The sequence below is a fragment of the Thamnophis elegans genome, chromosome 1 (assembly GCF_009769535.1).
Source record: "Thamnophis elegans isolate rThaEle1 chromosome 1, rThaEle1.pri, whole genome shotgun sequence".
Lineage (NCBI taxonomy): Eukaryota > Metazoa > Chordata > Lepidosauria > Squamata > Colubridae > Thamnophis > Thamnophis elegans.
The window spans coordinates 133,103,798-133,121,907 of NC_045541.1; the positions used below are offsets into that span (position 1 = coordinate 133,103,798).

At 34.5% G+C, this 18,110-nt stretch overlaps 1 protein-coding gene across 2 annotated transcripts in view; it reads right to left on the reverse strand.

Moving 5' to 3' along the window:
• The window catches only part of SPTLC2 (serine palmitoyltransferase long chain base subunit 2), a 51,454-nt gene that overhangs the window by 13,203 nt on the left and 20,141 nt on the right, over nucleotides 1-18,110 (reverse strand). For both annotated transcript variants that reach the window (XM_032232238.1, XM_032232245.1), the window contains exons 3-9: nucleotides 13,224-13,378; nucleotides 11,758-11,906; nucleotides 11,503-11,627; nucleotides 6,924-7,017; nucleotides 4,500-4,605; nucleotides 3,529-3,748; nucleotides 1,953-2,079 (exon numbers count right to left, since the gene is read on the reverse strand). In XM_032232238.1, coding sequence (XP_032088129.1) covers nucleotides 1,953-2,079; nucleotides 3,529-3,748; nucleotides 4,500-4,605; nucleotides 6,924-7,017; nucleotides 11,503-11,627; nucleotides 11,758-11,906; nucleotides 13,224-13,378 — 976 coding nt within the window. The remainder of the gene's footprint in view (nucleotides 1-1,952; nucleotides 2,080-3,528; nucleotides 3,749-4,499; nucleotides 4,606-6,923; nucleotides 7,018-11,502; nucleotides 11,628-11,757; nucleotides 11,907-13,223; nucleotides 13,379-18,110) is intronic.

The following is an 18,110-nucleotide window of genomic DNA, read 5'->3' on the forward strand; positions in this document are numbered from 1 at the left end:
TGGTTCTGTATCTGAACCTTGGAACACAGGTATGGGACAGAGCCCATTTTGCTTATGTTGGAGGTTTATTTCTGATAAGCTGTTTTATACATACATACATACATACATACATACATATAATCTATCTATCTATCTATCTATCTATCTATCTATCTATCTATCTATCTATCTATCTATATATATATATATATATATATATATTTCATTTTTTAACTTCATGAGCTATCCAGTCATGTACTTGATATGGGCAGCTTTATTTGATAAAATGCCATAACTACTATTTTAAAAACCATCTGGAGCAAACTACCTCATCAAATGTATCAGCTTTATCCTCAAAGCCACCAGAAGCAAACTACCTCACCACATTTTTGGGGCTGCAGTTCTAAAGGTTCTGGTAAGATATCAATGGCAACTTTCCAGATACATTTTAGAGGCAATCTGAAAAACTCAAATTGAATTTTCTTATATACAAACATATAAGCACACCACTATAGTGTCAATGAAGACAGTCTATTTCTTCCATTTAGTTTATTGACAAATCATCACAAGCTCATAGTGCATATTTTTCCTGTAAATTTGAGCACGGCTATTCAATCATGAACATTTACAGAGTGACAGAAATATTTAACAAGATACTTATATGCCACTTAAACCAATTTATCTTATTTCAAGTTTTATCAAATTTTCCTCTTGATAAAAAAAGAAATACCATGTCTTCACCTGGCAATGATGTCAAATTATATCTATATGAAATAAAAAGGATAAATTTATATTTTCCCAAAACACTCGTCTATAAAAGATTAAGACAGTTTTAACAATTTCCATAAATAGTGCCATCTAGTGGCCAGTAGAAAACTTTGGATAGCTTTAATTAAATTGTGAGTTTAGAGGCCTCTTGTGTTAAGTCCAATGCTTTACACATCATCCCATATAATCCTATTAATATGAATCAAGTATTTTTAACATCCTGAATATAGCTGGGTAGGAAGAACTACTCAAATCATGTGAAAGTTGGCAAAGGTACTTCAGTTTCTATTAGCAATTTTTCAATAAAAAGTGCATTAGTTTACTTAAATGCATCTCTAATCTCAGCACAGAATCCATTTTAAAAAGACTTGAATGTTCAATATCACATTACATTAGTACCCAAGGCAATCAAACTGATTACTAAGGTTGTGCAACATCTTTGCAAATAGAGCTTTGAAATTCATAATGGTGTATATTAAATGCCTCTTTTTTATTGTTAAAGCAGCTATGTCTTTTTCATACATGGTGGATTCAGAAACTGTCTCTAATTGTGTTTTCACACATGTGTATCCTGTTCACAAAGTATGTGGAGACAATTGGGATTAGCTTTTGATACTGGTATATAAGCCTTAAAAATGATATGGTTGCCATAACAATTTCAAAAGATATTTTTGTGTATGTTCCGAAAGATCTACATAGTCTATCGATTTCTATAGTACAATTGTTAGAAGGTGGATTCATTATGTTTAATGAATTATTTCTAGGGCTTAGCAAAGCATTGGAAAGGTGCTTTTGCTAAACATATTAGTGCAAATGAAGCACCACTCTTAGAAGCATTAAAATAGCTGCTTCCTTTGCAAGACTCATAAGACTGCTTTGCAAGTTGCATCTTAGCTGCTCACAGGATAATATTACTGCTGAATAACCAGGAAAATGAAGTTGCTGTGCACAGAGATAGATGCAAAAGCAACAGGGAACAGCCCTCCTGAGCAGTTTATGTTATTATTCTTTGTCAAGTGCCTCTTTCAAATGCTTTATATAGACCAATTCCTTTTTTTACGCTCCTGGAAAAAGTTGTTCCCTTATTCTAGCCAAAGCTAGAAAATATATTTCCTTATGTACATATACCAAAAAACAAACAAACAAAAAAAAACCAACAACCCAAAACACACACACACAAAACTACTGCAATGACCAACTCTCACCAAATGTTGTGCCATCTTCGCCCATAATACACTTCATTGATGCAATTATTTGTTGAAGAACTGGAGGGGAAAATGATGTGGCATACACTGTACTGTGTGAGTAGACACGAAGGTAATCAATCAGCTCCTGATAAAGCAAATATAGAAAACTATTAGTAGATATATTCTCAATAATAGGTAAATTAGAACTGGTTTATTGAAATAGTATCTCAGAACTGAAAAGAAGTAGGGTGTGAAAAGAGAATTCACTTAGTTAATGGTATTAAGATTCTGAAAATACACCCATCATTGCAGTTAGCCAAATGGTTGTAGAAATAAATTCTATGTAAGAATTGGATTAATACTTTGAAAATTACAAGATACTATTTATTTTTAAGTCTAGCAAAATAGATTATTATATATTTGATTTATAGCATTTTTACATATGCAGTAATCATTATTTTAAAACTTTATGCTAAAAGAAGGTGAGGGATAATTCAAAATTAATTTCTTCCTTGTGACTACCCTAGTACAAAGTTATCTCAACAATTTTTAAAATATATTCAAAAGGAAGAAAAAACACGAAGAATATTTCCAAGATTTTTGAATTTGAGTTCTTAGTATATAGATCAATTTCTGCATTTCCAATGTTAAGCATGACAGGTCTCCATCCAAAGTATGCCATCATCAAGAACTTTGCTGAATTCTATTATAGTTTCTACTACCTTATATTGCATTAGTATAAATTAAGCATATTGAAATATCTTAAATTTGTTATATAGTGCTTTCAACAAGATTTGTTCAAAGCAAATTTAGCTGAATATAATTTCTAAAAATTTCATACAATTCTGTTGAAAACAGACTATACTGTAACAATTGAAGATTTTTTAAATATTAAAAATATAAAAGAATAGGTATGAAGGGGCTGCTGAGCTGACTTGCCATGGTCTTTGGTTAACCATAAAAAAGGTCAACCAAAGCACTTAAAATTGAAAATATGACAAGCCAATTATGAAACGAGAACAGGAGAAACACAAAGTTTACAGAACTAGTTTAAATATTTAAATATAAAATGTTGTTTTCATTGAAATGTGAAAATTGTACTAGGGCTTTATTTCATTATACTGTATTACGATATATAGTATTAAAAGTGAGTAGGTAATACTACTATCATGATAGATATAACAGGAGACACTTATAAAGCAAAAAAAAAAAAAATCAAATAAGTTTTAAACAGCTATATTTTGCTATATTTCATTTTTGGAACAAGATACCTAGCACCTAGAACAGAGTACCTTCACTAATCTTGTAGCTTTAAAATTTTTAAATGTTGGCATTAAATAAATACTTGTTGGGCTATGCATTTTTCATGGGAATACTCTGTGAAAAGAGTTCAAAGAAAAAAAGCACAGTACAAAATACACTTATCTGGTTTTTTCTTGTGACTTTCAAAAAACTTGCACACAGCTTTTAAAAAACAAGTCTTTTTACCTGAAATTCTAATGGCTAGCTTTGACATTCTGAAATCAGTAAATTGCAAATATTTCAGAAGTTTGCCCTTTTACAATTATCCAAATTCTCAATAACTATTTTTTACCTTCTTGCCTCCAATGTATCCTCCAGCAGCTCCAAAGCTCTTAGAGAATGTCCCCATCATAATATCCACATCCTCAGGGTTAAGTCCAAAATACTCAACTACACCCCGGCCATTGGGACCCAGTGCTCCTATACTATGAGCTTCATCCACGTAGAGGTAAGATTTGTATTTTTTCTTAAGCGCAATTACTTCAGGCAGTCGGACTATTGATCCCTCCATGCTGTTAGAAAAAGCACAAATTAAACTGAAAATCTCCTAATAAATAATCATTGCAGTAGACACACTTATATATAACACACCTTTCTATTTCTGTATGAAAAAATGGCAGAAGGTCTTACACGTAGCAATTGGGCACGGAGTCATAGGCCTCAACTGGGAAAGGCAGTGACCATAATTCAGGAATCAAATTTTGAGTAGGGTTCTCTATTTCCAAAAGTTGGGAGGCTGTTTTGCAACCATATACATTAGGTGTATAGGTAGATAGGGAACTTAGTAACCCCTTTCATGTAACATATATTTAAGAATCAGAATGCCAGCTGCTTTACAAATTGTGACAAGAGCTTGTGATCGTGACATACCGTCATTTTATAAATAGTTACTTAACATTTTAAATTTAAAAAAAAACAGTGTATTTTTGAGTTTGTGGAAAATATGTGATTAGATTTGTAGTAAAGCTTTAGAACCAGCTTCTGTTGAAAATACTGAAGCACTCATTAATTTCACCAGGACTCCCCAAAATGCCCATGTGTCTGCACATAAAACACAGTCTATTGCTGCAGAGCTTAAAAGTAAAAGTAGATTTACTGGCATTAGTACTACTTGGGGCATGCACACTTGTTACTGCTACATTAAAGAGAACTACCAACATCAAGTAGTGAAAATGCTGTATTTTGTCTTTGGTTACATTTTGACTTAAAATGGAAATAAAAAGTGAATATGGTGAACATCAATGAAATGGTGTTGTAGACTACCTGTAGATGCCTTCAACAACGATGAGAATTTTTTTCCATGGCCTGTGTGTGCGAGGTTGCCCATATACAATGGCATCTTTCAGTAGTTTCTCCAGGCTTTGCATATCTATACACAAAGAGCACAGTTACAAATCTATTTCAGAAAAGGACTAAAAGCAGAAGCAGACATAAAAAGCACAATTGCAGTATGTATAGATCAGAGATCCCCAACACCCAGGCTATGGCCCACCACTGAGCTGCAGCCTGTTTAGAACCGGGCTGCACAAGAGATGCGCAGTTCAACTTGTTTGAGTAACGGGTTGATACATACGACCAGCTTGACATGTGCAAGCAGCAGGCTGGCAAGCATACACACATCTCAACTTGCGCAAGTGGAGTTTCAGTGCACACATGTGCAACTCAACTTGCACAAGTTGCAATTCAGCATGTGTGTGCGCAACTTGACTTCCGTGAGCAGCAGGCCAGCAGAGACATGTATGTGTGGTGGCCCACCGCTTGCACGGGACAGTTCCTCTTTCTCCCCACACTGCCAAACCATAAAGGTTGGGAACTGCTGGTTTAGATCAACTGGTAACTCAGCAAACCGTATTCTCTTATATGGATTAAAGGAACAATGACAGGCAAAAATAAAATCGTATCTATATTTATGATATTTATATATATCCAAATGAAATTAAACATTTCACCATTTTGTGTTATAAAGAAACTGAATCAGATATGTTGACAGCAGAGCAATGTCTAAACTGATGCAAGAGAGAAAAACATTAAAAACAACTAATGTGAGGTGAATTCATGAATGCCTTGAGAAAGCTAAATATATTTCTGATTAGCCAAAAATAGGATTAGGCAGAAGAATTGTATAATGATACCATGACTTCTTGAATTACTTTATAAATTAACTAGAATTAAAGGTAAACAATGAGATCTCTATGTCAGCATTAAGTATTCAGATGGTAATAATGAAATGTACTGTGAAAAAAAAAGTATCTGTACAAGGTGAGTCATAGTAACATGGGAAATGAAACTCGGCATAAACATAGGGATGATAGATAGTGTCATAATGTCTCAGTGTTGATTTACTGTGCACAGCAATAGTGATTGTCCAGGGCAAGAGACCAGGAAAGCTACTGAACAGCTGTATGACTGTTAGATATGACTTTAGAATTGTAAAGTAGAAAGTAATGGAAGAAATCAAGTTAGGTAAAATTCAAGGGCAGTTACGACAGGTTGAATTTATGTTTTAGACAACATGGATGGATTGCCAAAGGGGAAGTAAAAGGTGGCACATAACTTCAAAATGTGACTTACTAAAGTTTGAGAATGGTTCAAATGGCTATATTTCTAGTGTGAAGATTGGTTATTTAAAATATTTGTTTTTATAATTTTATGTGCTCATGGGCTTTGTTTTTTATTTCACAATGCATTATTTGTACACTTATATGCTATGATATTCCATTATTATTGAATTTTCTTTTATCTGTATTCTACTCATAATGATGTAATTAATAAATTACAATATAAATTTTCTATATAATAAATGGCACTTCTGATCATAAACTTACTTTTTATTTATCAAAACTGAGTTGGGAGAGACACAATAAAGAAGAAACAAAACTGGTAACCAAGCCTGATTCTTTGCTTTTTCTTAGCGTGGCTTTACACCTGACAGATAATGTCTGGGTTAAGTATTTTATAAGAGGTTTAACAGTGAACAAGGGATAAGAAAAGGATGTACAATGTATTATTGGTTTGTAATGTATTTATAGCTAATCTTTGAAGAATGCTTTGGAAACATCAAGAACTATTGACTGTGGTTGTAAACATACTGCCTTTGGATGATATCCAATAGTTATTGACCCTCTTAGATTAAGACCTATTTTGAAATTACTGCATCAGTTACCAATACATTTCTTGGCCCAATAGTTATGATGCTAGTTATTCCCATAAAAAGTATTATGATATAATGTTGCAATATATCAAATTATGGTGATTATGGTGTCTGGTCTGGACATCCAAGAGGCTTGCTGCAGACCTCCAACAGCAGAGGTGGTAAGCTTTCTCAGTAGCATTTTATGGTGCATCCACCATAAAAACTAAGATGGCACTGTGTCCACTAGCATTTTGTAAAGAAGCCAAGGAAGTTCTTTTTCAGTATGCAATCCATCCCCAAAATTAAAATGAAATCAAATTATTTTAGTTTTATGGATAGCTAAGATGTATAGGTTTTTGTTATTCTTATTTTAATTATTTACATTGTTTTAATTGCAAGTTTTCATTTTGCAATATACAGTTCAGATTCTATTAGGATTGGAGAAGTTATAAATACTGTAAAATAAATAAAACAATCCATTTTTTTAAGAGTGACCATGTATATTGGCAGAATATATATTTGAATAAAAACCCAATCTCCTCCCAAATACTCACTATTGTGTTTAAAGATCCGAATTGTTGCTCCTGACAGTCTTGCTCCTAGGACCAATGATGCATGATTCAACTCATCACTCACTATTAGACAACCCTGAACATAAGACAATGCAAAAGAAATAGTTCAGAAAGATACAGATAAAGCAGAATCTTTTCCCATCTAATCTGAATCCTAAAGCTTAGAAGCAACAATAAAGTTTCTTCTCAGATGTAATCAAATCCACCACCAAGAGAATATAAATGGCCGTTGTTACTCACAGGATTTCTTTCCATCTTAACAACTCCACACATGAAATTGTGGATACCTTGGAAAAAATATTTTATGCCTGAACAACTGCCAACTACTCTATCAAGCATGTATGTAAAACACACACTTACACCCCCCCCCATACTCTAAAAATCCTTCTCCAGAAAAGAACCATATGCTCCAAATTGCAAAAACAATAAAAACCTTTGCATAGGTAACCAGATCTGTATTTACTAACCACAAATACTCAAAATTGCAGTTAATATATGCAATTATTATTTCCTGGTGTTTTTTTAATTTAGTTCATTTTCACAGGACTGAATATATTTATGCAAAAGTAGGTAAGCAGCATTACAGAAAACAAAGAAAAAGGGTTAGTTTTCTTGATTTACAATTTATGATAATAAGAAGGCAAAAATAGTGCAGTAATTAGGTCACTTAATCTTATAGCTTTGCTGACAATGTTTTCATGAAAAGAAAAATTTCAAAATCAATGAATAATCCATCTTTTATAAATTTCTCAATTTATTTAATGTTACTTGAAAGACAAAGAAGAATATGCCAAGAAGAATCTGTGAAGTATTAATAGTTCAAAATCGCACTGGTGGATTATGGCTTTGGAATGTAAATATTGGCATAATGTCTCCATAATGCTACTGAATTTTTTATATGAATGATCTGTTGTCTTTTGTATTATCATAACTTCTCACCAACTTGAAATATTAAATAATATTGATTATATTTGAAAGCTATAATGGGAGAACCACAAAACTAAGGAAGAATAAACACATTCTGGACTTTTATTTAGAATGAAATTTTATTCAGATATTTTCTATGACAGAATGTTTATGTGACTACCAGCAGATACTAGGTAACAATCATTATTTAAAAATTAAGTCAATGAATAATATCTTTAATTAATTAAAACTCACTAATATCTTTTTTTCTTGTAGAAAGTTTTTTATTTTTCCTTTCAACTTCATTCTTAAATATACATTATAATTGGTATTTAACATTTGTCAATTCATATCATTTTTCTGCCTGTATATTTACATTTTCATATTTTCTTATTTCCCCTCTCCCTAATTGATGTTGATGTTTAATAAATTTATAGGCCACCCAATCCTGATGTGTCATCTGAGATATTTATTTCATGTTTTGTTCCTTTTTCTTTCTATTTATATCTTTTTTCAAGCCACTTTTTTCAATTGCCCCCATGTCCTGTAGTACACTGATTCCTCTTTGTCCTTTATTCTCAATGTCAACCTGTTCATTTCTGCAGTCTAATATCTTCTTTATTACCTCCCCTTCCAATGGGATTTTGTCTGCTTTCCAATTTTGCGCAAATACAATTCTAGCTGCTGTTATTATTTGTACAATAAATATGAATTTTCTTTACTATATTTCTCTGATAGAATACCCAATAAGAATACCTCTGGCTTAAACTTTATGGGCTGATGTATCATTTTCTCTAACTATGTTTGTATTTTAACCCAATAACTTTTTGCGTCCCTACACGTCCACCAGATATGATAATATGTTCCTGGCAATTGGTGACATTTCCAACATTTAGCTGATTTATCCTTAAACATTTCTGCTAACTTTCAAGTGTCATGTGCCATCTATAAAACAGTTTATATAAATTCTCTTTGTATGCTGTTTATAGTTCCTTTCCCATAGTTGCCATTTTTCTAGTTCTATTATATATCCAAGGTGTTTTGCCCATCTTATCATTGTTTCTTTAATTTCTTCTTCTAAATCTATTCTAAGTAAATAACTATACAATTTTTTAATCATTTTTTCATTCGTTCCCATGAGTATCCTAATTAATTCTGAATCTTCCATATTAAAACCATACTCTTTAACATCTTTCTCATATCTTATTTGTATTTACATTTGTTTAAACCATCCTATATCAATCCCTTGTTCTTTTAATTCTTTCTTCTGTTTTAGTTCTCCCTGTGCTGTTAGTATATCTTTGTCCTTTTTTCGTACTACTAATATTCAGATGTGTCAAAGCTTCCACCATTGAAAGCCACATTGAAAAGCCACCGTTGAAAAGCACTATACTTTCATATAGTGCTTTTCTTTTACTTTTTCCCATACTGCGTATAAACCATTTCTTACATAGTGTCTCTGAAAATATTCTATTTTTCCCATGCCACAAAAATGCGAGCCAACGCAGTTGCATATCATGTCCAAGGATAATAACCTTGCATTTCTTAATAATATCCATTCTTTTATCCACGTTAGAGTTGCTGCTTAATAGTATAATTCCCAATTCGATACACCAAATCCATCTCTAATCCTTGAATCTTGTAACATTCTTATATTAATTCTCACCTTCTTTTCTTGCCAAATATATTTTCCTATTATTTTATTTAGTTTTTCGAAGTACTTTTTTTCCAGTTTTATCGGTATTGTTTAGAATAAAAATAATATTCTTAGTCATATATTCATCTTAATTACCGCTATTCCTCCCATTAGTGATAGCTGTAAATTTTTCCATTTCTCTATATCCATTTCAATTTGATTTCTTAATTTATAGTAATTATCTTCCTTAATCGAAGTCAACTGAATTCCCAAATATTTTACTCTTTTTACTATTTGAACATCTAATTTCTCCATTATTTCTCTTTTCTGTTATGTTTTTTACTATTTTTTTTGTTTTATCTTTATTAATTTTCAATCCTGCCTGTTCTCCCTACTCTTCTATTTGTTCTAGTAGTTTTGGACCTGTTTCTATTGGATCTTCAATAATGAATACCAAGTCATCTGCAAATGCATGCAATTTATATTCTTCTTTTTTAACTTTCACTCCTTTATCTTGCCTTATATTTCTGTTCAAAATTTCTAGTGTCAATATAAATAATAGTGGAAATAGCGGACACCCTTGCCTAGTCCCTTTTCTAATCAGTACTTTTTCTGTCATATCTCCATTTACTATCACTTTAGCCTGTTGTTATTTATAGATAGTTTTAACCATATTTATGAATCTCTTCCCAAAATCCATCATTTGCAGTTGCATTAAATTTCCAATTTACATTATCAAAAGCTTTCTGTGCATCCAAAAATAACAATGCCATTTGTTTCCTGGGATGTGCTTCGTAATATTCTAATGCATTCAATATAATTCGCATATTACCTCTAATTTGTCTCTTGGGTAAAAAAACATTTTGATCTAAGTATATAAATTCACTTAACAGTCTTTTAAGTCTTTCCGCAATTATCGATGCAAGTATTTTATAATCCAAGTTTAATAAAGAAATTAATCTATAGTTCTTTATTTGTTGCAAGTCGGTTTCTTCTTTTGGGATAAGAGTTATGTAAACCTCTGACCAAGAATTTGGTATTTTTGGTTTTAATAACAGCTCATTGATTACTTCTAGCATGATGTTGTTTCATACATCTTGTACTGTTTTGTAGTATTCTGCTGGTCATCCATCTGGACCTGGTGTTCCCCCCCCCTTTTTTTTATTGCTTCTATTACTTCCATCATTGTTATTCTGCTAGTACCTTTTTAAATTTTTCTGAAATCTTAGGTGTTTCCACCTTCTCTAAATACTGTTTTATCTTTTCCTCTGCCGCTTTGTCTTGCTGGTGTAATTCCTTACAATATTTTTCTACTATTTTTTCCTTTTCCTCCTTTCGATAACAAATATTCTTGGTCTGATAATTGATTTATGAATCTTTTTTTTTTCTCTTTTTTCATCTTGTACGCCAACCATCGTCCTGGTTTATTTGCGTTTTCAAAGAAATTTTGCTTTGTGGCTTTTACTTTATTTGCCATTTCTTCGTTTTCCATTAAATTCAATTTGTGTTTTTCTAGATCCATCAAATTTTTAATTTTAGCATTTTGTGGGTTTCTTTGTAGTTCTATTTCGAGTCTTCTGTGTTCCTCCTCTATCTTCTTTCGTATTTGTTTCTTTCTTTTTCCTAGATAAGTCATTACTAGTCCTCTGGTATATGCCTTGCTGATATCCCACACATTCTGTAAGGATGTGTCTTCTTTATTATTCTCTTTTTTAAAAAAAAGTTCAATTCTTTTTCCATATATTGCTGAATTTTTTTTCATTTAATAGATTTTGATTTAATGGCCATCTCATTTTTTTTCTCTGACCTCAGTAATATCTTCATGACTCAATGCAGCTTGAAATATTGAAAAACTGCTTCTTTAAAATCATAGTGGCATAAGTTCTCCTACAGTAATTTGTTTTTTCCTCTAAGAAACTATATTTGTTAACAAATTGTATTTGTTAAATACACTTGCATTAAATACTGGAATTTTCATTCTTCTCTTTTATCAAACACTTCCTTTTCCTGAAGCCATACCTTGCCAACCAAAGCAGGAATATTCATCGAGTTTGTGGCAAATCCCATCCCATATGCCAAAACTGATTCCACACCAAGAAATCTGGCTATTAAACTTTCTAGTTCCTCGTGTTTATCCAGGTTTCCTATAAATATAAAAAAGTAAGGTGAGAATAAAAAAATATTGGAATTATTAGAAGAATTCTAATTAAGAATTAAGGAAGCACATGCAACAATACATTTTGTGAAGTCTGGGTGAAGAAGCTCAGAACTTACCCATCTCTTGCCTAGTACTGCAAATCCCACATCCATATTGTGAGATAACCTTAGACGCTGCATATTTGCAAGCACCATGATTTTCTCCAAATCCAAGATAGTTGTAGGATCCCATATTAATTACATCTTTTATTATCTTTCCTGTATACCTACATTTTAATTAAAAACACAAAACATTTATATAGAGAGCACCAATAGTATCAAGTACATTAAATATCAGTAATGGCTACAATTTAGATAATGCATTTAGAAATCAAGGAGTTGGAGACATAATGCACCAAGTTTTTAGTTCTCTAGCAATTTACTGAAAGCAGTGACACCATGCTATGCTAAAAACTATTTTTTTTAAACAAAGAGCTTAACATTTATACTATAATATGATGTGGAAAGAAAGCAATTGGCATTACTAATAAAAGCTAACTAGTTAAAATTTTCAGTATCTTTTGTCCAAAACGTACCAAAGGCCAGGCTGAAATAGCAAAGACAATTCTGTTCTTTTTCACAATTTGATTAATCATCTTTAATTATAGCTTTTTAAACATTTCTAATATAATTGGCTTTAAACAAATAAAATGAGTACAATGTCAGTGTGCACATTGAAAAATGAAAGCTCTCTTAAGAATTAAATCAGATCTATCAGCAATTTTAAAATAGCTTGATATCTCTTTGTATTAATTTCAAAATGTTCCTGTTCACAAGGATTTTGGTTTATCATTTATTTGTCACTTCCTCATGCAGGATATCCCCCATTAAGTTAAAGGAAGTGCAACTGAAAGTCACTGCTGTTATAAGGATAGTGCTAAACATATATTAATATACAAGCATATTAAAGCAGTGTAAAAGCATGTTAACTGTACACCAAATCATAAAACAATTATTCCTGATCCCAAGTGCCAGTCCTCTTACTTACCACATCTAGAACTTTTAATTGTACCTCTTATTTAAACATAGGGCAATCTGAAAAAAAATATGATATGCCATTCCACCTAGAAATCATTTTCAACTCCAAACAGAAATCGGAGATCTTTCAATTATTAAAAAATAAAGTATTAATTCCTATTGTAGTTGTGCTACCAAAGATTGTATAGCACAAATAAATAATTGCAAGGGTAGAAGATATATTAGAAAACTGGTGTATTTGCTCAAGTTCCAGATTACTCTCATTATCATGCTTGGTGGACATGTCATAAAGCTAAAAAAAATCCAAATACATATTTTGATACAAAGGATTTTAAAGATAAATATTATATTGAAGCCCGAAGTTTTTCTTTCAGAATTAATAGAAAAGCAGTTAGAAAAACCCAGGGAAGATTATTTTAATATATTATCACAACAGATTATTGTATGCACCAAGATGGAAAAGTTTGGCACCACCCACTATGAAGGAATGGTTGATGAAGTTATTGTTCAACTGTTCAAGTTTTCTAAAGATTAGCTATTTACAAACTTTTGGAAACTTTACTCACTTGAATGTCCAATTGTAGTCATGAGAAACTTGTTCCAACATATCCATTTTTGCTCCTGGAGCACTGCAAATCGGTCTGTTCCAGTTATCTCTGATGCGCATGTAAAGATTCCTTGTGTAGAAGTTTTCAAAATCTTGGTACAGAGGAACAAAGTCCTAAAAACATGAGAAGTGCATTAATATAAATGGTAAGTCAACTTTGCAAATTATCTGGAAGCCATAGATTATTTATTTATCAGATTTTCATTCAACAGTGGAATTTGTGCTAGTCAAACCCAGGGAATATGAGATTCTTATTTTGAGACGATTCAAGTATTAATTATTTATAGGCTTTTTATAACAGTTAGGTAAATAAGTAAGAGCTGACCTATCCAACTCATTTCTACATTTTTGGCTTGCACTTTATACTGAAATATAATTTGACATTCCAGCATTTATTTTCTCAAAATTTTATTACTTGGAAAATACAACTTGATGATATACTTCATCTACTAGGTTACCTTCAGCAGCACACCACATTTGTGAGGCCTGGTTAAAATGCACACACAGCATTTAAAATACTGCTTGACACTCCTAGTACTGAAAGCCAATTTAAGCAACACATTTCACATTTGGTCATTTTAACTTGCATAACAAATTTAAGTTCAAATGTAAAAAAGATACTTTATATTCTTAATCAAATGCTCTAGAATGCTCAAATTCTTGGATCTCAACAGGTGTGCATTTTTTCCATATTTAATAACACTTCTTTTGTCTGGATTATTCTTCTTAATTAATCTTATTTTTTTCATCCCAAGTTTCAGTAGTGTTAATGAAATATTATCATTCCTGTGTTAAGACTTTCAGTATTTTCTCTTTGCTCCCCATTTTTTGTACATTATACAGACAATGTATTCCTTGGGTTATGTACACTGGCCTATTCCTTTTTGTATGTATGTTTCAGCCTCCACTAGACATAGACACACATCCTAGTTTTTTTCTCAGTATTTGGCATTCATTTGTTTCTGGGATCTTCTCTCCCTCAATCATGGGTTTAAGTTTAAGATATTCTGAATCAAGATTAGAAGGCAATGGGTATTGTCTGTTGATGACAGTTTGCCATCAATGGGATGGCAAACTGTCATCCCAAAAGTTCACTGGGTTTCTAAGTACCACCATATATTTGCCTGAAATTCACCAAGCTAAAGTCATTTTATATGTATTCCAATTTGGCATGAGTGTCCAATACTAAAATAATGTTGTTTTTTTCATCCTAATCAAATTGTGCTCTTGCCACATTTTTCTGGTGGGCAAAAATATGCCCTCCCCCGCAAATAAGCCCCCTGCACAACCCCCCACCTCCATCCAGGCAGAGCACCACTCACCAACCTAGCGGTATCCCAAAGGTGCCAAGCCGTGGGAACCGGGGGGAGGAGCAAAGGTGATCATGTAGCTTGGCGCCTTCGGCACTTAGGTAGGTTAGCAGCGCTATGCACAGCTGAAAGGGGGGGGGTTGCCAGGCGGTTGCTCTCTTGCGAGCGGGCTCCCAAAGAGCGGGGCACACCCTCAGGGGCGTACAGCTGTGTTGCACTGTTGCAGCAGCACAGCACAGCAGCCATGAAGCAACCCCGCTCACAAGCAGCCACCTGGCAAACCCCCTTTCCAGCCGGGCACTTTCCAGCTGGGCACAATCTATGGTTGTACGCTCTGGGAGTATGCTCCGCCGGCAGCTGACTCACAACCATAGAGCGTACACCCAGAGCGGCCACTGCCATAAGACTCGGTTTGGAAGCTGCCAAAAAAGCCATGCTGGGATGGTGGTGGCGGGGGCAGCGGAGGTGCTCTGGCTCTGCAGGGAGAGCTGGGCCAGAGCATCGTGAGGCTGGGAGGCGCATGAGTGGGAGCGGAACAGCCGCTTGTGTAACCCCCCCTCTCCAGCCGTGCAGAGTGCCTTTCACTGGCATTTCGAAGGGGCCAAGGTGCGAGAGCCGGGCAGCGGCGAACAGGCGCTCACACGGCTTGGCGATACCCCTAGGTCAGTGAATGGTACTGTGCCCGGCTGGAGAGGGGGTTTGCCGGGTGGCTGCTCCTGAGTATGTTTGCTTCATGGCTGCTGTGTTGCACTACTGTGACTGAACAACACAGCTGTTCGCCCCTGAGGCTATGCCCGGCTCTTTGGGAGCCTGTTCACAAGAGAGCAGCCGACCGGCAACTCCAAAACAATAAGCCCTCCCCTGATAATAAGGCTGAAGCCATATTTTGTGTGTAAAAAGAAAATAAGACCCTGTCTTATTTTCAGGGAAACATGGTATATTCCTGCAACGTATGGAATGACAAGCTTATTGTTCTCTTTTTTGTCTATTGTGAAGGAGCTTCTGTTGGGTCTTTTTGATTTGATGAAGGCCCACTTGGGATAGCCACACCTTCTGAGGGCTTCCTTCTTTTTCTTTCCCATCTTTGCTGGTAGGCAAGCCTTCAGCTCAGTGGTGTAAGGTTTTGATAATTCTCATTTTGTGCAGTGAGTGGTGAGAATCAAAATGTAAATATTGATCTCTTTATGTGGATTTTCTGCAAACTTCAATGTTAAGGCTTCTGTCTTCCTTAATGTGCACTGCACAGTCCAGGAAAGCTAGACTATTTTCCTTAACATCTTCCCGTGTTAATTTAATGTATCTGTCCACAGAGTTGATACGTTTAGTAATTTGTGCAATTTTAGTTTCCAATCTTTGCTGATGAAGTTCCGTGAATTATGTGATCTAACCACCTTATTAGCTCCTCTTAGCAATAGCAATAGCAGTAGACTTATATACCGCTTCATAGGCCTTTCAGGCCTCTCTAAGCGGTTTACAGAGAGTCAGCATATTGCCCCCAACAATCTGGGTCCTCATTTTACCCACCTCAGAAGGATGGAAGGCTGAGTCAACCCTGAGCCGGTGAGATTTGAACCGCTGACCTGCTGATCTAGCAGTAGCCTGCAGTGCTGCATTTAACCACTGCGCCACCTTGGCTCTAGTTAGCAACACCAGCTATCACATGAATTGTGTGATGTGATGGGTGATATTGCCAACTAAGATAAAGGTCCCCTTGCACATATGTGCTAGTTGCTTCCGACTCTTGGGGATGGTGCTCATCTCTGTTTCAAAGCCAAAGAGCCAGCACTGTCCGAACACATCTTTGTGGTCATGTGGCCGGCATGACTAAATATCAAAGGCACACAGAATGTTGTTACCTTCCCACCAAAAGTGGTTCCTATTTTTTACATGCTTTCGAACTTCTAGGTTGGCAGAAGCTGGGACAAGTAACGGGAGGTCATTCCGTTATGCGGTGTCAGGGATTTGAACCACTGAACTGCTGACATTTCTGATTGACAAGCTCAGCATCTTAACCACTGCGTCCCAACTAGAGGAGCTAATAAGGTGGTTACTTCACATCAACAATTCACAGAACTTTGTCAGCAAGCTTCTTGGATGAGAAGTGAAAGGTCTTCTAAAAAACCCCAAGAAAGTCCAGTTGCGTCTTGAAAAAAGTACCTTTGGCACAATTATGACCTGGATGACTGAGAATCCATAGACATTTACCTCTCATTGGCACGCACAATTCCAGAGATCAATGGTCTCCTGACTAGAAGAATACAAAACAGCCCAGGTTTCAGCATGTTTATGGGTTATTTATCCCCAGAAATGTCGTGTAGGAATGATATAGGAAACAGTGTATATCATCTTGTGACATTTAAAACTGGAATGTAGCATCTAGTAACACTACAGGCTGCCGAAGCATTTTAAATTCCATTCTACTACAGGACACTCTAACTTTCCCCTACCCCCACAGATACTAGCACCATGTACCATAAACAATGACTTTTATTGTGTCTGTATACTGGCTCCTTTCAAACCAGAGAAAAGCAATAGTTTGTATTTGTCTCCTCCTCCTTCTTTCTCCAGGATCATCAGGTAATTTGCTTGTTCCCTTTTCTATTTCTACACAAGAGCCTCCATAAAAGAAATAATGAAAATGAAGGAATGAGTTGTGCCTTAATATCATACAGAGAAAAAAAAGAACTCAAAGTGGAATTTCTAGTTAATTTTTAAACCTATCTTTTCCAAAATAATCATTATCTAAAATATTTTCCTTCTGCTTCTATTATTCTTGAACTACCTACTATCTGAGGATTGAAATTCCTGAGGAGAAGAGAGCCAAGTCCTTTTCCTACCTTAAATTACTAGCATCAGCCTTACAAAAAACACTGCAACATTTTTCTCTATCTTCTGCTCTAAGAGAGTAAAGGGTTAGAGCAGTGGTTCCCAAACTTGGCAACTTTAAGACTTGTGGACTTCAACTCCCAGAATTCTCCAGCCAGCTCTGTTGAAGTCCACAAGTCTTAAAGTTACCAAGTTTGGGAACCACTGGGTTAGAGAAATCTGCTCAACCAATTTTGTTGTATTTAAGTACAATGACAATAAAGATTATACTTATACTTATGCCTTTGCAAAATATAACACCTCTATCTTGTGCATGCTTATTGGGGATGTCTCTGTGACAATCTAAGCCTTCTGACTGAGAAAGAGGATACATTTATTTATTTTCAGAATTGATATGGATGCCTATCGTATCTCATGATTCCAAACAGCTCACAGCAACAGTCATAGTTTACATCACACTCAAAATTGAAAGAGAAATACAAGTAGTGATTGATTTAACCACAATCAGGACAAGAATCTTGGTCATTAAGTGAAGCAAAATGCCACATAATTATTTCACTCAATGACTGCAATCCCAGTACTCCAGATAGTGATTTGTTAAGGGAACAGAATGAAAGAGTTGCCTTCTGATGGATGTCAGATTTGTGTGGAGATGAAATCTTTGCAGGAGGGAGCTCTTTCTCGCTCAAATGTTCCTGCAAATGCTTTGT